A 22,796-nucleotide genomic window follows, 5' to 3' on the forward strand; every position below is an offset into this window, starting at 1 on the left:
GGTTTGAAGTTGGGATGTTAGGGCGAGAGGAGAGAGCACAGCTCAAGTAAATGGTTAGTGTTGGAGGATGAAGGTGGGGAGTGGGAAGGTGTTTGTGTGCTCTGCTGAGATGCTGGAGCTGTTTGTTGTCTAACCCCACCACTGCTCATTCTCCTTTATCATATATTTTCTCTGGTGTTCCATACAGGTAAAGCCTGTCTCCTCGTATCAGTCAGGATAGGCTGAGTAATTCTGTAGTAACAAACACCCCTGAATCTCAGAAACTTTAAAGAACCCATTCAGGACCCAGCTTGATGGAACAGTTGCCATTTTAACGAGTCATCAAGACAGAGGGAGGCCTGACTACTGTGGCTCAGTGGGTTGGGCGCGTCCCGCAAAGCCAAAGTTCACTGGTTCAGTTCTTCATCAGGGCACATGCCGGGGTTGCAGATTTGGTCCCTGGACGGGATGCGTACGAGGGGCAACTGACTGATGTTTCTTTCTCACATCAATGTGTCTCTCCCTCTCTTTCTCCCTCCCTTCCTTGCTCTCTAAAAATAAATAAATAAATTTTTTTTTTTTTAAAAAAAGGAAAAAGAACACTGGAGGGTCTCACTTTGGCTGTTCAGCGCTCCAGCCTAGATGTAACACTGTCACTTCCACTGTGAACACATTGCCTAGAACTGGTCACATGCCCCCCACCTCCACCATAAGCACATGAAGAAGTATAATCCTACTAGGCGCCTGGAATGGGGTAAACCAGAACTATTTGGTAACTGGCTAAAATGACTGTCACATGCCCCACCTGTAGTAAGAGCTCCCCAGAGGCCAGGGTTGACCTCTCCCTCCCCACTGCAAATCCGAGCTAAGCAGGTCTGCCTCGTGGACTCTCAGGATGACAGGCAGCTCAGCACAGGTGGCCTGATCCAGCCTCCACCCTGCAGTGCAGAAACCCCCTTATAAGGCTGGACATTTTCAGCAAAGGGGAGCTCACTGCTTCAAAAGGCATGTCATTGTTTGGCAGTTCCATTGATAAAAATGTCTTTCTTTGATTTAGCCCCAAACCACCTTCTCATAACTCCAGCTGATGGTTTCCCTTTTACCTTCTTTGCCCATGGCTATTTAGCCTCTCCCCGAGCGGCGCGCTGTGGCAAGTCTGCCTTTTCACCCAAACATCCTCATTCTCCCAGCTGCTTCACTCTGTCATGGTTAGCATGTTCTTTGTTTATTTGTTCTTCTAATGACTGATCCAGTGAGCAAGCTGTGTGGAGGGCAGGCGGTGCTCAGAAATCTGGGGCATGACCCGGTCATTCTTAGGTGCCGCCCCATCCTGGGTGGCCCTGCGGGAGCACTGTTAAGTATGGACTGAGATTTGTCAGAATAAGCCTCCCAGAACTGCGCGGCCCTATGGGGATGATCTGACGGTGTCACCCCACTGCTCTCAGCATGCCAGCCTCTCTTTTCCAGAAGAAGCTACCATCCCTGGCTTTGAGGCGCCTTCTGGCTCCAGCTCACCTGGAGCAACGAGGCTACAGAACTCACTGGACCATATACATTATTACATTTTACAGGGAGAACCGTTGGCAACCATTCATGGAGGGCCCACTGTGCCCAAAGTGAGCCATGTGGCCACTGCCTCAGAGAACCTAGAGTCCTCTTAGAGAAAAAAAGGCTTTCTTTCTTTTTTAAATAAAGACTTTGTTGAGCAGGAAAGCAGCAGCCCAGGGCAGCGTGTGAATACTGGGGGTGGGGGTGCGGGGGGAGGCTGGTGTCTGCTGGGAAGCTTGCGTCCGCCGGCGAGGGCTGTGCACAGGCAGGTGGGTGGGGCACTGTGCCATCACGAAACTGTGATTGCGCCACGGACCAGGAGGCCTGAGACCTCCCCTCTGCACCTCTGGCTTGCCGTTGATCATAGGTGCTGAACTCTGTCATCTTGCTGCAGCCTCAGTTTCCCCCCTGAAAAATAAGTAAACTAGACTTAGCCCTCAAAATGGTTTGTTAAAAATACAGACCTAGATTTCTGCTTCTGGGAAGATAGAGTAGCTATTTTTTTCTATATTCCTACTGCTATTGCAAGAACACCCTGACATTCTATATAAAACCACCATGAAAAGATTCTGAGAGGTGGGGAGAGGAAGGCACACCAGCCTAGGGACCTTGGGACCTGAGTAATGACACAGTGGTGACCTCCCTGGGGTTCTTTTTTGCCTCCTCTATCCCAGGCTTAGAGCTGAAGGAGTCAGTAACCAGGAAATGCCAGTGCGCACAGATTTTTAAAAGGTCTCAATAAAAGCCTGCTCTCCTTGGCAAAGGTCCAGGAAAAGAGCCACCTGGCAAGATAGAAAACTGAGACAATAACTGCCCTAATCCAGCCAAACAGCTCAGAAAGCACTGTGGCCCCACTCACACCATGCCAGTGCAGACCCAGGGGGAGCCTGGACTTTCACCCTGGCCCAGCTGGGACGAGGTGCCCCAACCTGCCGCCCTGGGGTGGGGTGAGAGAAGGCCAAGTAGGAAGATGCAACTCTCATCCTTGCTGGCTTGTAGGAAGGCCCTTACCACCCCCGACCCCTGGTGCTATCCTGGAGACCGTGGGTGGGGGGTGGACTTCCACCCCACTCCACAGTGGCGAGGCACCCTCCCCACCTGCCGAGATGTGTCAGAGGAGGCCTAATGGAGAACTGAGACATGTGTTGCCCGACGCGACCTCCATGGCAGGGTCCTTGGGGACCATATGGGGCCTGAAACTTCACCTGCACCAGCTGTAACAACAGTGCCACCCCGGACTGGAAGCTTTGAGGCTTGTGACCCCCTTCCCCTGCCAGAATGGTATCACAAAAGCCAATTAATACTGAAGACTTAAATAAGGTTCAGAATCTCATATCATGAAAGTGTCTTGATTACCACAAAAAAATTATTGGTCATACTGAGAACTGGGAAGATTTCAAACGGAGTGAAAAGAACGTCATCAATAGATATCAACACTGAGATGTAACATTGGACTGGTATCTAGACAATATAAAGAACTCTCAAAACTCAACATGAAAAACAGTACAATTTAAAAATGGACAAAATACATGAAGACACATTTTTCACCGAAGAGGATGTACAAATGGAAAATAAGCACACAAAAAGATGTCCAACACCATTATCTATTAGGGAATATCACTACACACCTATCAGAATATACATGTATATATAATTTACAACACCAAGTGCTGGTGAGGATGTAGATACGGGGTCACTCATACATTACTGGTGGAGGTGTCAAGTGGTATAGCCATTCTGGAAAACAGTTGGGCAGTTTCTTTAAAAACTCAACCTGCAAGTACCACATGATCCAGCCATTGCATTCCTGGCTATTTATTCCTAAGAAGTGAAAACTTACGTCCACACAAAAACCTGTACTCAAACGTTTACAGCAGCCTTAATGACAGTAACCCAAACTGGAAACAGCCCACATGTCCTTCAACAGGCGACTGGTTAAACAACCTGTGGCACTCAGCAATAAAGAGGGATCAACTGTGGCACTTGGGACCACCGGGGTGAATCTCCGGGGAATGATGTGGAGTGGAAAAAAGCCAGTCCCCCAAAGTTACATACTCTGATTCCATTTGTGTAATATTATTGAAATGGCAAAATTATAGAGACGGGGAACAGGTTAGCGGCTGTCAACGACTAGGGAAGGAGGAGGGGCAAGAGAGGAGTGGATGTGGGCATGAAAGGGCAGCTGGAGGGATCCTTGTGCTGGCAGAAAGGTTCTGCATCTTGCCCGTCTCAGCATCAGTATCCTGGATGTGACATTGACTTAGGGGAAATACACTTGGCCATGGGACTTACCCGCCTCTCCTTGGCCTTTTCTGGGTCTTAATTTGAAAACAGCGGGGGTGGGGAGGGACGGGATGGAATGGACAGAGAAAGCCCAGGGTGAAAGGAATGGCCTTTCCTGCCCCTGAACTTGGCGCTGGTGCCCCCCAGGAGGCTCTCTGTGCCGGCCTCTCCTCTGCCTTTCTCCTGCCTCAGGGGCCCTTCTGTTGTAGGAGGTTAAAATGTTGGAGGGCCAGCATCAGCTTCCCCCTGGCGTGCCGGGGGTGCTGTCCTTGGTGCTGAATACACGCACGCATGCACGTGCACGCTCACGACAAATGGACAGGACAGTTTCTCCTTGGGCCCTGCCCTTCCCCACCACTGCCCTCTGCACTTGGCTCCTTACTTCATCTTTGCAGAAGCAAACCCAGGTCACCCCTCAAGTCCAGTTTAGTTTGGGCCTGAGAGGAGTTTCAGACCCAGCCCACCGGAAGCAACTGTTTGGGCTTAGGTTATGCCAGTGACCCAGAGGGTCGGGGGTGGGGGTGCTCCTGCTGCCTTGTCCTGTTCTGCCCAGTTTCTAAACCCTTGCAGCCTAGAATTACCAACACCAGCACACAGCAAAAATCACTCTTGGTTAATTAAAAAACAACAGTATATGAGGGAAGACCCCCCAAAAGCCTGGAATTATCTTGTGGAGGGTGGGCCCTTTGCAATACAGACCTCCTCTGCTAGGTGAGTTTTTTAGGAACCCATCTATATCAGTGTACTAGCTGGCACTGTTGTGAGAGGCTGCGTTTGGCTTCAGTGAAGTTTTTTTTTTGAAAACTCAGTGCTTTTGCCCATTTCATGATGGGTGATTTACAGAGCACCTGCCCACACCACCCTGAGCAGTTTTTGACCAAAAACGGGATGCCCCCTGTGCCTCACCTTCCCTAGTCACCCGATCTCGCCCCAAGCGACCTTTTTTGTTTCCCCGAATGAAAAAAACCCTCAAAGGGAAACATTTTGCCAATGCAGAAGAGGTGAAACAAAAAACAACAAAAACAGTAAAGGGCATCAAAATTGACGAGTTCAAAAATGGTTTTGAACAGGGGGAAGAGAAGTCTTGATAGGTGCATTGTATCCAATAGAGAGTACTTTGAAGGTGACTGAAGTTTAAACTTGGAAGAATGAGTACACAATTTTTTATAAACATTCTGTTTTTGCGGGGGCGGGGCGGTGGTCTGAGCGCAGCGGAACAGTCAGAAAGGGAAGCAGCCCCTGTGTATGTGCTGTTACTCCTGGGGGTTCATGGGGCACAAGCCTCGAGGAAGGTGCAGAACTGAAGGGATGAAGGGTCTTTAGCTGGGTCCTAACAAAAAGCAAGCCCGGGAAGGGGGACAGTAGAAAGAACACTTGTTTGTTTTCTCTGAGTCCAGGAAAACCACAGTGGCCCCAAGAAGAAAATAACCCCACACCTCCGGCAGCTGTGCGTGGTCCTGGCGCCCCGTCGCAGACGGGCTGGCGTGCGAGCCGCGCACTAGCACAGCATTACCTGTGCGCCCAGGAGGAAGCCGAGGCCCCTGCGGCCATGAACAGAAGCTCGAGGAAGCAGGGGGTGCCTGGGAACAATCCAGGCCCTGGCCACCTTCTTCCCTGTCCTTAGCTTGTCCCCGCCTCTGCGTGGGTCCTCAGGGTGAGCGGGTGTCGGGTGGTTTGGAGGACGAGGTGGACCTAGCTCCTGCTGTAGATTTCCAGAAATCAGGTTGCGGTCTGTGTGTGTGTGTGGGGGTCCACCGGACTGCAGGCTCCTGCCCCTCTGACTTCCCTGATTTCTTCTGGGTGCTAAGAGGGTTTGTGGGACAGGTGGGTGTGTGTGTGTGTGTGTGTGCTGGCGGGCATAGAGGTGGGCGTGGGAAGCCACGCAGTTCCAGTTGTCCCGTGTATTTGCAGCAGTCAGCCACTGCTGAGTGAGGCCTGGCCCCTCCGGGCAGTGCCTGGGCCACCACCTCTGCATCGACAAGGGACAGCACCGGAAGATGGCTCTGCCGGTGAGGTTCTTCCCTCCCTGGGCTGAGGCTGGAAAGAGATGGATTTTGTTTCCAAGTGCTGGACCATTGATAAAAGGTCACATGCGGTGATTGTGCGCCTGTCGTATCCCATTGCCACAGACTTTGAGGGACTGTCCGGACTGTTGTTACATGCTGCGGTTAGTGTGTCAAACAGAGCCACAAGGAGGCTGTCCCCGGTGACCAAGATCTTCACTGGCTGCTTCTCCCGAGCCTGACCCTCTCACCTGTCAGAACACCAGCCGTCCTGGGGGTTACCTTGCTGTTACACTCAGCAGGGAGGCTGTCTTGCTCACAGTCCTCAGGGTGTCCTTCAGCGGCCTGAGGGCCCTCACTCTTGCCATGGGCTGCCACCAGCTCTGCATTATTCTTCCTGGAGGTGGTTCCCGCAGGTGCCTGACCTGTGCAGACGGGGTTCCAGCTCCTTGGTCTGTGAAGGACCCATGTCCTGGCACTTCTGTTGCTCAACTCTGAGAATCAGAGTCATGTTGTTGGCGGGGTGGCAGTAGAGGCAGGAGGTAGGTTGTGTGCGAAGTGACAAGTCTGAACCCTGTGGAAACGAGACACATTTGTGGAGGCTTCTGGCCTGGGGGATGGAGGATCGGAAGGCTGCAGCCTCGCTGGGGGCGGGGGTTTGCTGGGAACGGCAGTGAGATCTCTGAGCTCGCCGGCGTTTAAAATAGGACTCAGGTTATCTATGTGCAGTTCAAAATAACTTCTCTGAGTTGTTGTGGAGTGGTAGAATTGTGGGGTGTCCGTGAAAAAAATGTGCAGAGTCTGAAAACTCAACGTGCCCGCTTGCCGAGTGCAGGGGCTCTCGACAGCGTGGGTTGGCCTTCTGGCCCTGCCACTCAGCGGCTGGACTTGAGCCCGCCGTCCCCAGGCTTCGCATTCTGACCTCAGCATGGAGAGGAACAGAGCATCACGGGTCGATCTGCCTGTGCCCGGAGAGGTGGCCTTCCTTTGGAGAGTATAAACAAGGCCGTCTTCTCCAAAACGTCCCTTCTGTCACCCTTTCCCCCATCAGCCAGGGACCTTTCCCCTGGGCCCCAAGAGATCCTGAAGCTGGTAGCTCCCCTACCGGGATGCTGCTTTGCGAGAGGCTGGGGCCCAAGTTGGAGATGCCCCAGGTGCCTCCCGTAGCCTGAGGCTGAGGTCCCCTCTTCCAGCTGGGGCTTCCGGCCAGCTCTCTGGAGGGGGGTGCTCAGCCCGCTGCGCAGGGGCTGAGAGACCGGTCCAGCGGGAGACTTGTGTGCCTGTGCGCTGCCCTGGAGCAGCCTTCAGGGTGAATTATGCCTGTCCCTGTGAGATGCGTTGCACTGGTGGGTTTCACTCTGGCCCTCATCGATTTTTTCACTCTCGTCTCTCTCCACCCACGTTCCTCCTCCACTCCTAGAGCCTCTTGACATCCTCACCTGTGGGTCAGCCCTCCGGGCACACAGGCAGCAGGCCGGCGCCCGCTTCCCTTACAGCGTAGAGTCTGTTTAATTGGTTGGCAGGCATCTGAAGCGGACCTACTGTGTGCCTAACCGGGCCCCTGTCGGGGCTCCAGAAGAGAAGGTAGCAGTCAAGGAGCTTAAATTTTACTTGGGGTCAGGGATGAACCATGGATTCTGTTTCACTCTATGTTTGTGGGATTTATTTGTCATTGCATGTTGGTTTAGTTTGTTCTCACTGCTGGATGAACATCTAGTATGAGGACATAGCACGATTTGTGTGTGTGATCAGCTATTGGTGGGCATCTGAGTGGTTTCCTGTTGGGAGCTGCTCTGTCCTCGGTGCTGCATACTGTTGACTATCCGTGCACATTTCGGTTGTGTCTGTAGCTGGGAGCGCAGCCCCGGGTCATACGGCGCACACATATTCAGCTTTAACGGAGGTAGAAGTCTGCCTTTGAAGAGCGAGATGGTGGATAGCAGCCTATAGGGCTAACGAGGGAGGGGTGGGTGGCATCGCCAGTGAAGGCCGGGAGGCTGGAGAAGCCCGATCAGAGAAGCTGAACCCAGGAAAGCATCTCCTGTCTGTGGGCTGGATTGTGCAGGAAATACCCGAGGGTGAAGGCTGGGGCCGTGGACTTAGGGAAATTCAGTCACTGGCATAGCCTTGGCCAGTGGGGGCTTCTCGGTGCTGCCTGATTTTAGGGAGTGGGGACATCAACCCCCGACATGGACCCTCGCCAGGAGCTGGGGGGAGAAGAGACCTGAGCTGTTTCTGTACCTGACGGCACAGCTCTGCGAAATACCATCCCAGCGAGGGCCCAAGCCTCAGGGAGGCTAGGGATACACCGCAGAGTCCTCCTCGCTGCCCAGGGTGACCAGCACCCTGGGGACTGGGCCCTGGTGAGGCCTTCCACCCACTCGTTCTCAGTGTCCTGGCCAAGCAAATAATGTCATCCCTTTCCTCCCCATCTCTTCTAGAACGGCAGCAAAGATAACTCCCTGGACATGCTGGGGACAGACATCTGGGCTGCCAACACCTTTGATTCCTTCAGGTAAGCTCCGCGTCTGTGTGGTGCATGGCTCCGGCTGGGGCCCCAGCTTCCTTGTCCTGATGCCCCCACAGGGTCTTTGGGGGCTGAGTAAAGGCTGAGAGTTCACTGATCGAGAAGTGGAGAGAAATAAGTGGGGGGGGGGGTGGACGTGAGGTACCTTAAAGGATGAGGCTGAAGAGAAAGGAGGTCAGAGAGAGGATAGAAGGAGACAGAAGGGAGGAGGAGGAGAGTGTGTCCAAGGGCAAAAGGAAGGGAAAGCAATGAGAGGAGGGTGGAGACAGAAGCTGCCGGTCCGACCACCTGGAGGAGAGGAAGCAGAGGCGGGACTGGGAGGAGCAAAGAGGACTGGCTCAGGGACCTCAGGCAGTCTGGGTTAGAGTCGGGGACAGATAGCTGTGGCTGCAGACCCCACCCCTGCCCCCTGAGGTCACAGCCGGTAGGGGCTGGCTGGCTTCCGGGAAGTGTGCAAGGAGGAGGGATTGCCAGGGGCTCAGACTCTACAAGGTTCTGACGGGCCAGGTTGGAAGAATAGGCATTGGCCAGGGTTCCTCAGGATGAGGGGACAGAGTCCCCAAAGGGGTTGCTAATGGGCCCCTGCCATGGTGTCCACCCCTCTGGGAGCGATGGCCTTGGGTGGCTGGTGTGGCCCTTTCGCTCCACTCTGCATATTCCAGACACCCCGCTGGCTCGGGGTCAGGCTCGCTCGGCATCGGGGGTCCAGACTGTGCGAGGACTGGCCCCCTGCTTCTCCCTCCCTCAGGGGCTCGCCTTCCTCCTGGACCTCAGAGCTGCCTTGTCACCATTTCAAGGCTCTAGTGACAGGTTTTTGGCCTCCTTCCTCTCTTCAGGCTTTCTCAAATGTAGCTGTGAAAACAGACTCTCAGGTGTCTTTGCGGGAGGCCGAGGGTGGAGCCGGGGGTGTGTTGCAGCCTAGGCCCCAGGCTTACGCTTGGGTTTTTTAAGCGTGTGTTACCGTACCGGAAAGTTGTGGAGAGGTGAGGCCTCGTGGGCACTCCCCAGAGCTGACACCTCCGGCTGCGTTCTTAGTGAGAGGCCCTGCCCCATCCGGCCCTTGTGTGCCCTCAGCTCCCTGCCTGTCTCTTTCTGAGGACACTGCCCGCCTCCTTGTGCCTGGGGTGGCTGGGCCCCTTCAGTAGCTGGGCTTGCCGCTCATTTCTTGCCTTCCCTCGCCCTCTAGTGGTGCCACCTGGGATCTGCAGCCCGAAAAGCTGGACTTCACCCAGTTCCACCGGAAGCTCCGACACACGCCCAAGCAGCACCTACCACACATTGACCGTGAAGGGTAAGGGGCAGCCGGCCCTGGGGGTGGGGGTGGGCCTTGTACATAGGGGTAGGCTGAGGTGCGGAACAGCTGTAGCTGTATCGAGCTGAGAGGGGCCTTTCCCTGGACAGGAAGTGGTTGCTGCTGCACTAGGGACACACAGATACCGCCTCAGACCTGCAGGCCCACTGGCCTCTCTCCTGGATTCCTCCACCCTTCCCTGCCCAGCCCCCTCCGGCCACACTGCCACTCCCCCTCCTGACCCTTGTCAATAGTTCAGTACAGTGGGCCTCACACTTGCCCAGAACCGCCTAGGGCCTTGTTAAAACAGATCGCAGGGTCTGCCCCCGGAGTGTCTGAAGCAGGAGGTCTGTGGTGGGGCCTGGGACCGTGCGTTTCTGAGAGGTTCCTAGGGCTGCTGATGCTGCTGTTCCTGGGGTCCCTCTTTGAGGACCACCGGTATACCGGCCACTTTTACACTGGGCTGTCTCACCCTCTGCTTATTTCGTGCATGCACGTTGCCTTCCCCTTTTAAAGAATCCTGTCCTCTTGGGGTTTTATGGCAGTTTCATTGCATCATCATGATTGACTAAGTCACAGGCCATTGGTGATCGATTCACTCTCCAGCTCCTTGCGCCTCCCCAGAGGTGGCGGGATGGGACTGAAAGCTCTAACCCTCCTCTGTCTCTCTTGGTTGGTCCCCGCCCCCCAACCCCGCGCCACCCCCCCCCACACACACACACAACCAGCCAATCCTCGAGTTACCTAGGAACTTTTCAAAGGCGCCTCATTAACAACATTAGCATCATTTAGGAAATCTCAAGAATTTCAGGAGCTCTGTGCCAGGACTGGGGAGAAAGACCAAATAGATCTTATTATAAATGACAGTATCACACATGGTAATTCTTTTTTAACTTTTTGAGGAACTGTCAACATTTTCCATAACAGCTGAATCTTTTACCTTCCCACCAGCAATACACAAGGGTTCTGACTTCCCCACATCCTCACCGACACTTGTTACTTTCTATTTTTTCTTTCCATTTTTTAAAACCATACGTATGGCTTTTATTTTTCCTTCCACTCCTTCCTTGCCCACTCCTGCCTCTCTGTCACTTTGGGTCTAAACACAGCTGGTATCATCAGCTACTTTACTGCGCCTCACCTGGCCCCCTGCCGCTCTCTTGACAACACGGGTGTCCCCGCAGCAAGCTGAGTGGCGACCTGGGGAGGGCCGTATTCTCGCCCCCACTTTAAAGAGGAGAGGAGGGCGCATCGAGGCAGAGTGGCTGCCCTGAGGAGCAGAGCCATGATGTCAGGCCTTCTGGTGCCATCCAGTGCCCATGCCGTCACGCCGGAGCATCCCTGAATCGGCTTAGCCCCCTGAAAACTTTATGCACAATGGGGTGTACACGCACATTTTTCTTGGGAGGGGGATGTCACTCATATCAGCCTCTCCCAGGGGACCCCAGCCTCTCACCACACCTTTTTTTTTTTTTTCATTGCCGTGCCTGTGTGGGTTCCATCAGAACTTTTGGGGTCATTTTTTGGGGCGGGGACAGGAGATGGCCTTGAGTGGGGAGCACCCTATCAGAAGGCGATAGAGTAAAGCAGCGGCCGGGCCCCAAGGTCCCCCTGGCCCCGCCTCATGCCAGCGACCTGCTCACCACATGCTCAACTGCTCATTCAACAGCAGCCAGGCCACTTCCTCCTGAGCTGCGGCGTCTAGGAAAGCTGACCTTTCCTCGGCAGGGCAGTCCCAGGGGTGGGTTTGCAGCAGAGGTGATGCTCCCCATCGGCCTCATGGGGACCAGCTCAGTTGGGGGTGTGCCGTGGGGACAAGCGTTTTGCACTTCTGAAGCCCAGTCTCCCGGCCTGCCAGGTTCCCGCCTGGTGCCTGGTACTGTGAGGAAAGCGCGCTCTCTCGCTCTCTCTCTCTCCCCCGCCCCCCATCTCTCCATAAAATATAGTCCCTGCGCAGCAGGACTATTTACTATTAAAAGGAGACATGAACCTATTCATGACTGAGACTGTGCAGGGAAACAAAAGACTCAGTTTTGTGGTATAGACAAGTCGAGTGCGCACTGTGAAATGAGCTGCCAGGTGCTCAGCGAAGTACATGCCGAGGGGGTCGCAGTGGAGGGCACTTTCAGAGGATGAACTGTCTGGGAATGGCTTTGGGAGAGAGATGGCATTTCCCTGGGAAGGTCCCACCTCTCATGTGTCCCCTGGGAGCATATAAGTGGTGAAACCAGTGGGGAAACTGAGGCCCAGAGGAGAGGAGGGCTGAAGGTGTCTGATGGGGAACGTGCGTCAGGGTGAGGCTTGCTGAGGTGCCCGCACCAGGTCGCACGAAGTAACATAACATCTATGGCGGTGGCCGTAGACAATGATCAGGGAGGAGAGGTCCCCTTGGTTCTGAGGACCACTGTCCCCTCTGGAGCCAGAGGAGGCGGCCACACCCCTCACCATCTGCAGGCCAGCCTCAGCTGCTCACGGGTTTGCTGACCGTCGCCTGGGGTCTCCCACAGACACCTGGTTATGGCCCAATTCTGTTTCATCCTGGTTCCAGGGCAGTCCAGGTGCAGCTTCCTGCGGCCACCTTGTGGCTGGGCCAGGAACTGTGTCACCTTCAGAGTGCTGCTGCGCTGCGGACAGACTCCCCAAGCCCAGCCACTGCAGCATCCCCCGGAAGCAGGGTGCCACTTCGTTGCCAAGGCTTCCCGCAGCCCGTGTAGCCACAGAGGGACAGAAACTGGAAAAAAGCTGTTGCCTTGGAAACTGTTGGCAGCAGTGACTCAGCTTGTCTCCCTCAACCTTCTGGCCTCCAAGCCTGCAGTCCTCCAAGGAGCTGTGAGCCCCAGACAGGGCAGGCCCAGGGCCCAGGGAGGACTCAGCCCTCCCTGTACCCACCCACGCCAACCCCTGGGGCTGCTGAGGTGCGCGTGAGAGGCCATAGCTGCACTGTGCCTGCCTGGTGCCTGGCGGGCGGTTGGAGCCAGAGGTGTGTTGTACACACGTGTGACTGAGAGGAGACGGTGTCAGCCATTCCAGTCGGCTGCAAGGTGCCGGGCCCCTCCTTCCCAGCCGCGGTGGCACGCACGAGACAGGTCACGACGAGCAGTCAGGGCCCCACAGGCCGGCCTGTCTCACCAGGCAGATATGTTAGTGCAAAAGTGGTTGGCTGTTTCCAGACCTTTCTTCACCTCATCTGCAGCCCAGCATATCGCGAGACCGGGGTGTGTGTGGAGAGGACGAGAACTCTCCCCTTCCCCCCACCCCTGACACCCCTCCCGCCCCAGCACCACCTGCCAGGCCCCGAGAGTCCAACCCTGGCGCTCCAGGGTCATCTTGCTCCTTTCACCCGCCCCCAGCACCCTGTCCTCTTCCCCACTCCAGCCATGAACGCCGATGTCCCTGTTGGCAGCCCACGTGCGCTTAGCTCCCAGCCTTTGCCCTCCCTGCTGCGCTCTGCCTGGGACGTTGTCCCAGACTCTGCTCGGGTGCCTTACAACCCGTCTCCCTCCCTCTGCCCAGGCTGTTCTGGACGCTGCTCTTCTGGGTTCCTGCTGTGCCCTCTCTTACCCCCGACCCCACACGGCTGTGGTACCGCGGACCCAGCCTATGTTTTTGGCCCTGGGTCCAGCTGAGCCAGAGCCCACACAAAAGCACTGGAAAGTGTGGGTCCAGATGGCATCCCCATGCCTGCAGCACCCAAGCCTTTGCTCACTTCTGCAGCTACCCTGTTCCTCTTCCTGGGGTTCATTCCAGGACGTTTCTGTCCACAGGATTTTTGGGACACTTATCTCATGCTGCCCCCTACTGGTGCCCAGGCATACTGCCCTGTCAGATGAGAGAGCGCTTGTTTCTTGAGAGCTAGGAGCTGCCTGAGGGCCTGGACCACGTTGAATATATTTTCCATGACTCCAAGGGAGGTTGCCAGGGCCCAAAACACAAGAGATCGCTGGCACATATTGAAGAATAAACTGATAACTCTGAAGTTTGAAAGTTGCATTAACTCTGCAGTTAGAAAACGCTGCCATCAAGCTCCTGGGCAGCCCTCGCCATCCCTGAGTCAATCATAGTAACAACGTAACAATAGTAGCAACTCATCCTGTGCACAGGTCAAGGGCCAGTATCATTCTAAGTGCTTGCCTTTTATTATTGAAAACTCACTATGACCTAGGGAGGTAGGATCCTCATTCTCTTCACTTTGACAGATGAGGAAACTACTCCTGCTAAAAATGAGGAACCTGCACAAGGCTGGGTTGGCTCTAGAATCTCTGCTTGTCGTCAGTCACTGTGCTGCTCCTCTTCCCCAATAACAATAACAACAACAGTAATTGTGGTAGAAGTAGAGGCAGTACTAGCGATAGCAATATATTTATTTTATTATAACGTTATTTATCTGTTACCTGTATTTACCGTAATATCTACTGTTAGGTATGTATATTAAATGTGTGTGTGCACACATGCCTGGAAAGGTTGTAAGCACTTCTCTACATTAATTCTATCCTCTACTCACCTTGTCAGGTTAGACACTGTTAATTATCCCAGTTTTTCAAATGAAGAAACCGGTATAGAGAGGTTAAGTGACTCACGCAGAGTCACCCAGTTAAGGGGTACAGCTGGGGTTCCAACCCCGCCAGTCTGGTGCCAAAGTCTGCGCCTTAAATGTGCAGGAGACGTGGACCTTTGGCTGTGAATGGTGCCTGTGTCTCTGGCCTGGAGGTTCAGCTGCCCACCAAGGACGGGAAGACAGTGTCACTACCTGGGTGGGCTTGCTGGGCTGCCCACGGACAGGCCAGGGGAGAAGGGAGTGCCCTCCGGGGCCTGTGTGACCCTAAGGACGTTGCGTGCTCCTCTGTTCGTGTTCCCTTCAGTGTAACAGGCTCTGCAGAGCTGTGACAGGTGTGGGGGGTCCGTCGGCAAAGAGCTGGTGTCTTTGCCCGGGAAGGTCAAGGGAGACTCTGGAACCTCCGTGCCACCGTCCTCAGGCTGGCCTCAGCGTGCCCACCTGCAGGGGTCCTCTGTCCTCCAGGAAGGCCTGTGTTGCCAACGGTGGGACAGAGGGCAGCATCTCCAGGGCCTTCGGGGTCTCCGGGGTCATCTCCTCCTGGGGACAGGCGGATTCTGCAGGCCTTGAGGGAGGGCAGGACCAGGTGTCGCCTGACCGTCCCTGCTTGCCAGGCTGGGACAGGGCCCATGAATGTGCCATCCTTTCAGCATTTTTTTGTCTTTTCTGATCCAGGTGTGGAAAAGGAAAGCTGGAAGATGGGGAAGGGATCAACCTGAATGACATCGAGAAGGTCCTCCCGGCCTGGCAGGTAGGTGCAGGGGCAGGGTCTCCACACATACCCCCGCCCCAGGAGCCAACCCGGGGCCTGGGCAGGGCCTAAGCACTCCCACTGGCCCCTGCTCCCAGCAGAGCATAACCGGATGTACCGCCCTGGTACGTGGGCAGGGGTGGCTGCCTCATGGCCCAGAGTGTCCCACCGTGATGTGTGTGCAGAGGGCCCAGGGGCCCCCAGACTTAATGCCTATAGTAGGTCTCCAGGAAGCTCTCGCTTCTCTCACTGGGAGTCACACGTGGGGCACATGAACACAGTGAACAGTCCTAGGTGGGAGTGCCTCAGTCAGAGCTCAGATGCTGACACGTGAGCGCCTGTCTATCCCCTGCTCTAGTCAAAGCCATAGACCCCCTGTCCTGATGATCCCCCCCGGCCGTATTTCCACAGCATGCAGTGCACCTGGGGGGCTTCGTGCAGTGCCATCCCTCAGGGACCCCCATCAGTGGGGCTGCTGGGACTCAGGCTCCTGGAGCTGCAAGGACCTGGGGCACCCGGATGGACAGTAGGTGCCCATGGTTTCCCAGCATGGTTCGCTGTTGATGGTGACTATACCCAAGGCCTGCTCCCTCATAATGGTAGCTGCGGGGGAAGACAGGGTGAGCGGGGGTAGGTGATAGCCAGCAACCAGAGTGTAGCATCCACAAGCCATCAGCAGCTTCAGGGAAGCTGAGGCTGGCCAGCACCGCTCCCCAAGAGATCTGATCTGGGGTGGGAACCCCAGTCATGGTTCCAAGCTGAGCAGCCATACAGCAAGGCAGAAGCGAAGACCCACACGACAGGGCTTAGAATGGAGTTCAGGGGCCCCATCTGCAGTTTTAGCATCTCTGTTGTGACCGGTGTGTGGGGTGGCAGAGGGCCGGTGGGCTGGTTGACATTAATGTGGACATTCCAGCCCCCATCATTTGTAATCCTGCTCCCAGTGTGGACCCAGGGTCAGGTGCACCTGTTGCCGGGGCCCTGCAGAGAGTTGGCTGCACTGCAATCTGCTCCCACAAGAGGGCACCAGCGCGCCGCTCTGGAGGCTCCACAGTCTGGCGTCTGCAGTGGGAAGTCCCTTGTCACCAGCAGCCAACCCTGGTATCCAACCAAGGTATCCTTGCCTTGGTGCTCAACGAGTAAATTGTCCCCAAAATGACTCAAGCCAACCCTCAGGCCCCTCCCAGAACAAGGGAGAGGACGAGGCAGTAGAAGAGGCAACCACACAAGGGTGCAGGGAAGCACCTGTTGGGCCAAAGGCCTGACGTTCCTCCCAGGAGTTCCCCACACATAGTCCTGAGACCCCTGGGAACACCCAGGGCAGCTCCCAGGAAGCACACATTTTAAGCTTCTGTCAAATGTTTCCATCAAGGAAAGCATTTGCCCACCTAGTGGAGGTGCTAGTGGCATTCTTCATGACAGTGTGGGACTTGGGAGGCACAGAGTGTTGGCTTTTGCCCGTGGAAGGACAGGCACTGGCAGCTTGTGCTGTGGGGGAAGATGGAGCTCTCTAATCCCAGCCGGCTCGTGCTCGGCTCAGTTCAACGGGAAGGCAGGGAAATTGACTCCGATTAGGTTCTGGCCTCACCTTGCACACCCCTGGCCTCACCTCTGGCCAAGATACCACCCTGGGGCTCCGTCCCCCTGAGGCCGGTGACTTGGGGCAGCTGCTTGGGTTACCAGAGCCCAGGGGCCTCCAAGGCTTCGAGGCTCTGCGGAAATAGTGCCTCCCCTGTTCCACCCCACCCTGTGTGCTCCTGCGTCCTTTACAAAACCCCTGGCTGAAAGACGTTGAATTACCCTGTGTTTTGCCCGAACTTTCTGAATGGACAGATTTTGATCTTTTTCTTTGAATTCTCTCTGCCAGACAAACATTGTGTCTTCTGCTTTTTTTCTTTTCTTTTTTTTTTAGTCTGACAATAGGAACTGCATAATCCCACTTATTTCCCTTTTTGCCTTCCTGTTAGGAAATTTTGCAACTGAATTCTGTGTCTGTCTGTACTGAATTATGAGCTCCCTGTGACCTGGTCAGGCCGCGGGTGCTGATCTCTGGTGGCTGGCCCGGGTCAGTCGTATATAACGTGCACGTCCCCTGTGCACGTCCCCTGTCGTGAGGTCGGCATGGCCAAGTGGGATTTCTGGGCTCAAGGGGGGGCCCAGAAGACTCGGGGAAGGTAAAATGGGATTTCCAACCTTATGAGAGCGTATTCAAAGCACTGTCTTCACACGGGACCCACAGACAAGACAGGAGACTAGATAAAGAGGGAGACAGTGAAACTTGGGATTAAGCACCCCGTTGCTCTGGTTGGCCCCAAATAACCACAGGATGAGAAACACCCCCCCCCCCACGCACACACACACACATGCATGCATGCACACGCAGACACATGCCTGAGGAATCGGAGGGACCAACGAGCTTTGAGAATGAAAATCACGGCAGCCCCGGGATAAAGAGGCTTCCCGACTCAGTTACTGAGTGCTTGGCAGGATAAAAATGGTGACAGACGCAGGAGTAGCCTTGTTTCTCCAGCAGGTGGTGCCGTTGCCATTTGGAAGCCAGGTTGGTGGGAGGGGGCCGCCCTGCACAGGATTAAGGTTGCTGTATGTAGCCCAGTTCCCAACACTGCAGATGGGAAGGAGTGACTTTATTGTTCCCCAGAGCTGTGCTAGCTCTTTGACCAAGTCCTCTGGAAACTTCCAGAATATGCTAACTCACAGGCATAAGGATTCTTAACATATCCCAAGTTGCCAAGGAACAAAGTCGTGTAAAAACCAAGCTCACCTCGCTCTCCCTGGCCCTCCTTTTCCCCAAAGTGCTGCTTCATGTCACTTCTTGGTCCCACTGAGGGTACCATCTGAGCCCGCCAGTATTGATTGAGCAGCTTTCTGTGCACCAGGCAGTATCTTAGCCATGACAGACTAAGTTAAAACGCAGAGGCCACTGCCCTTCCCGCGGACCGGACGTGGAGTTCTCTAAGGTGCCCTTTGAGCATCCAACAACGATTGCACTGCACCGATAATAACACTGCAAACAGCGGTGCTGCAGGAGCTGCCGGCCTCCTTCCTCTTGTCTGGCTTATCCTCACATCATCCCTGCTGTTCCTAATCTCCTTTTACCGGGGAGGTTGGCTCTGGTCAAATGTCACCTTCTCCATGAGGCCTTCTGAACACCCCTCCCCCTCACTTTATTCTTCTCTGTAGAATCATGCATGTGCTTTATTTTTTGGGGGGGCCTGTGTTCTCCCACTGGGATAACAGCTCCACATGGGCACGTAGGGAGGCCCATTAGATAGGGGGTAACTGAGAGAGCCCTGACTTGCTCCTGTCTTGAGGGACTCAGCCCAGTACTCCTGTCCAAAGCCTGCGCCGTCTTCTCAGATGTTCCCATGAATCCAGTGCCGTCTGGCCTACATGTCCACATATCTTCTCTGAATTCACACAACCGCCCTGCAAAGTGTGGGTACTACTGTTCCTGTTATTCCGCCAATGAGGGTACTGAGATCAAATCTCTTGTCTCAAACCCCACGACTTATCAACAGGGGAGCAGGGATGGGCACTCAGGCAGCCTCACTCCACTGGCGTCCTTTGCTGAAGGGGTGACGATGAGGAAGAGACGCTAGGAAGCTGTGTTCCCATTCTAGGCGGCTGGTCACGTACAACAAGCGAGGGGTGAGTGTCATTTCCTTAATAAGCAGGAACAAGAACATGGATATCTTTTTTTTTTCCTTTTGAAGACACTAAAAATGGAAAGAGAAGAGAGACCAATAGGGAGAGTCCCCTACTGACACCCCTGAAAGAGGAGAAACGATTTTTCCTTTTCCTTTTTTTTTTTTTTACCCTTGAAAAAAATCGGAAAGGTCTCCAATGGCTTCTTTCTGATCCCTGTGACCCAAGATGCTGCCTCAACGGTCAAGGGGGCGTGCTTCCCGAGGAGAGCCCCTCTGCCTTACTGGCCGCACCACCCCTTCTGCTTCCTCCCTCCGGACAAAAATAGGCCCCCACACAACAAAGGAGGCCAGTTCTCCAATCCGGGGTTTCCTGTCTGAGGCCGCCAGGTACAAGGCCCGTTGGGAATAGGCAGTGTGCTCTGTGCGGCGAACCTATTTGTGTTTTTGTCATTTATGAACCTTTTTACAAGACGTTATTATTTGGGGGGTGTGAAGGCTTTGTTGGCGACAAGTAGAAAAGTTCCTAGGCAACAGGCCGCAACAACTGGGTTGTCACAGGGCCCAGGTGGGGGAGGGGGTGGCGGGCAGACTGCAGGGAGCTGGGACAGCAGGTAACAAGTGCGTTCTGGCTCTAGGTCCACAGAACACCCTCCTTTCTTCTAGAACTGATGGATTATCTAGAATACAGGTAGGGTCTTACCCACAGGTTGGCAAACTATGGTCCCCAAACCAAGTCCAGCACCCACCCCACCCCCCACCTGTTTCCACAGACACAGTGTTAGTGGCAGGCAGCCACGGCCGCTTATTTTTCTGCTCGCTGTCTGCGGCCGCGTTGTGCGACCAGGCAGCACCAGTAACTGGGACGTGGACACTACCTCCCGCAATGCCTTAAATGCTTACTCCCTGGCTCTTCACAGGAAAAGCTGGCCAAACGCTGATCTAGAAAATAAACAGAAAAATGCCCTGGGAGTTCAAACAGGTGGCAGAAACCCTGGAGCTCATTCACGGTCTTCGTCGGTGCGCCCCACCGTTCCGCACGCAGAACTTGCTGCGGTGCATCCTAATTACACTCTTTGAGCTTCCCTTTCTTAAATGGAGTCGTACACCTCTTTACCTTACCTCGCAAGGCTATGCTGAGGGTCAGTATGTGAACCAAGTCCCCTAGTGACAGCTCTTTGTAGACCAAAACCACTCTACTGAGGCGATGCAGCCTGGTTACAACTGCAAGGAAGCACAGAGCTCGTAAGCTCCGCCACACAAGCAACGTGTTCGGGAGCCTTCCAACAGGTCACTTCTGTAGGGTTTTGGGGTCATGGGAGGAGTAGAGGGGTGGCAGTTCTGAGACTGAGATCTCAAACAATAGCTGCCTCCCAGTGTAGGCCTGAGGCTGAGAGGAGGCGGAGAGAGCCTGCCCCCACCCCCACCCCTCCCGGCGTGTTTGGCACCTCATTTGGCCCACCATTCCTCACACCTGCGTGTGCTTCCCTCTCCCTCGCCCAGGTCTTCCCCCTCTCCTGGCCCTACTTCAATGCTGTCTCCTCCATGAAGCCGTCCTGGCTGAATCAGGCCAGCTCCATCCTGGGTGGACATTTGGAGGACCTGATCCTAGGCCAGCGCAGAGTTTCTCTGTTTGCTCCCTGCCTCTGCGTGTGCATGCGCCTCCAGGAGAGGCAGACCTGGAGCCGGGCCTGGGGGGTGGCCGGGCAGTGGGCCGACAAGAGGAAAACCGAGGCGCGGCGCCGGGGGCGGCAGAAGTGAGCGAGTGGGGGTTCCGAAGAAAAGGAGGCTGTAGAGGGTAGGGGAGCCTGGGGATCCAGGAGGGCCATTTCTGTCTGCAGAGGGGGCGCTTGACCAAATAGGAACCCAACCAAATGTCCTGGAGCTGGGAAAGGGTTTGGGCAGCCAAGGGTTAGGGCCCAAGCAGGCCATCTGTGCAGCTGCTGGGATCCCTAGGGAATTGCTGGGATGTCCACATCGTCCCACGGTGCCCAGGGAAGGGAGCTCTGTTACTGTGTTAGGGACAGGCCAGCGTCCCTTGAAAACACGACTGGCCCCATGGAGAGGTTATCTGTTCCGTGCCCTGCTCTGGGCCAAGCCATACCCAGAATCCTTTGCTCTGTGCCAGAGAGCTGGCTCAGACAGACAGGAGGCGACACCCGGGGGTGAGGGGAGTAACAGGCACAGGGGAGGCCAGACTGAAGTCTGCGTCCATCGTGGCCTTGGCTGGGCAAAGGTCATCTCCCAGAGAAGGAGAGCCGCCCTCTGGGCCCTGCTTGGGGGTGCCTGGGTCTCAGCGTGGGTGGGTCGGCAGAGGTGCCAGGCCCACAGCACTGCGCGCAGGCCCCCGACTGGCCTACAGGACCTTGTCTACGGATGCTCAGAGGCAGTCGACCGTCTGACCCCCAGTGAGTCAACAGGCCCTGTCAGGAGAAACCTGAAGCCCACCTTCGGGTCTAGTCTCCAGGGCTGATTGAACACCCAGCCCCTGCTGCCTTGGGCTGGGCCCAGTTAAACAAGGTTGCATCCTGGTCCAGCACCTTTCCTCCTTTGTCCTCTGTCAGTGGAAGGAGCAGCTGAGCTGGGGGGAAGAGGAAGGTGTTGCTAAGGGTGTGAAGCATCCATTATTCCTTTATTAGCCAGCATGCTGTTTCTGGTCGCGTTCTCCTTCCTGGCGGCGGTGAGGTTGGGGGCGGAGAAGCAGGTTATTTTCGTTCACCCCAGCATCTCGCTAGGAACAGCAGGCTGCCGCAGAGGGGGCGGGGGGCGGACAGGGCTACGTGCTTTCCAGCAGGCAGTTGTGAATGGGCCCCGGCTCCCAGGCCGCGCCGTCGGCCCGCGGGCCCCCCCAGGCGCGCTGACTCTCACTGGCTGGACACCGTTGTTTCTGGCGCTGCAGCGGCCAGGCAGGAGGAAGCTTTCTTCTGGCCCAAGAACAATACCAGGGTCAGCCCGGGGACCTCCCTCCTACACCCTCTTCCTTCCATTGTGAGCCACCACACAATCCCAGGCCGCTTGGCTCTGTACAGCCCAGAGGGAGGGGGGATGGGCCCGGGAGAGGTTGGCAATGTGTGTGACACCTCCAGGTCTGCCTTGACGTCCCCTGCTGGGCCAGGGTTCAGGAGGCAGCAGATGGACAGACAGACCAAGCACGTATGAGTGGCCATAGGGTCCCTGTGCTTTGCAAGGGCCTGCCAGCAGGCTGAGGCCACTGGCTGGGTGACAGTGCTCTCTCCCCTGCCCCCACTGAATCCTATAGCATGTCAGGGCTGGAAAAGGACTGCCCAGACCTTCTGCCCGTTGCCCATTACACAGACGAGGAAACTGAGACCCAGAAAGGTAAAGGTCTTACCAAACTCCTTTTGCTGTGCTTAAAAATTCTTTATTATAGCTTTCGAGGCCCATGGGACATTCCCAGGATTCCCTTTTCCACGGGTGCCTGCTGGCCTTCCAGGCTTCTCTCCTGTGACCCCCAACTTGGGCTCTAGCCTCGTGACTAACCAAAAGGCCCTCACTCCAGCAGCACCAGTCCTGCTTCATTGGCTTGCCTGCCGCATACCTGTCCTTCGAAGAGTACCTGGAGGCCACCTCCTCGGTGCAGCCCTCCCTGATAACCCACTTTCTTGTTGAATCATCTGGGCTTCTCCGGCTCTTGCCATCTACCCGCAGGAGGGCTGCCCTCCATGTCGTTGGTGTGTACGTCTCTGTGTGTCTCTTCCTCACATACCCGCCGTCCCCCACAACACACAGTCCCACTCCTGAGGTGGGGAAGCATCTTCACCTTTGCAGCCTGTAAGGCTGCGGTTCTTCAGGTGGGGGCTCAGACCTGCAGCATCAGTGTGACCCAGGTACTTGCTAAAAACGCAGGGTCTTGGGCGCCCTTCCCTCCCACCGAGTCAGAAAGGGGTGGGGGCGCTGAGAGCCGCGTTGTGCACAGGCGCCCCGGCTGTTTTTAACAAACCTGCGGCCAGCTCGGGTCAGAGGGCCTCTGCCTTCGGACCTGCTTTCAGTCAGTTGGCTCTGAATCGTTTCTTTTATTCCTCTCTCTTTTTTCTTTTTCTTTATTACTTCATTGTTGTTGAGATATATTTGAAAAACAACGTTGTGTAAGTTTAAGGCCCTCCGCATCCTGATTTGATACTTTGTATGGCGCTACGGTGGTCTTTGTAGCGTTCGCTGACACCTGTTGTGTCAATG

General features: G+C 55.3%; 1 protein-coding gene across 5 annotated transcripts in view; it reads left to right on the plus strand.

Annotated features, from left to right (window-relative positions):
* CTIF (cap binding complex dependent translation initiation factor) overlaps nucleotides 1-22,796 on the plus strand; it is a 251,769-nt gene that overhangs the window by 79,571 nt on the left and 149,402 nt on the right. For all 5 annotated transcript variants that reach the window (XM_054583614.1, XM_054583615.1, XM_054583611.1 and 2 more), the window contains exons 4-6: nucleotides 8,255-8,328; nucleotides 9,527-9,631; nucleotides 14,859-14,934. In XM_054583614.1, the coding sequence (XP_054439589.1) occupies nucleotides 8,255-8,328; nucleotides 9,527-9,631; nucleotides 14,859-14,934 (255 nt within the window). The remainder of the gene's footprint in view (nucleotides 1-8,254; nucleotides 8,329-9,526; nucleotides 9,632-14,858; nucleotides 14,935-22,796) is intronic.

Source organism: Pteronotus mesoamericanus, unplaced genomic scaffold, assembly GCF_021234165.1.
Source record: "Pteronotus mesoamericanus isolate MK-2021 breed Mesoamerican mustached bat unplaced genomic scaffold, CSHL_Meso_final contig_74, whole genome shotgun sequence".
NCBI classification, from domain to species: Eukaryota; Metazoa; Chordata; class Mammalia; order Chiroptera; family Mormoopidae; genus Pteronotus; species Pteronotus mesoamericanus.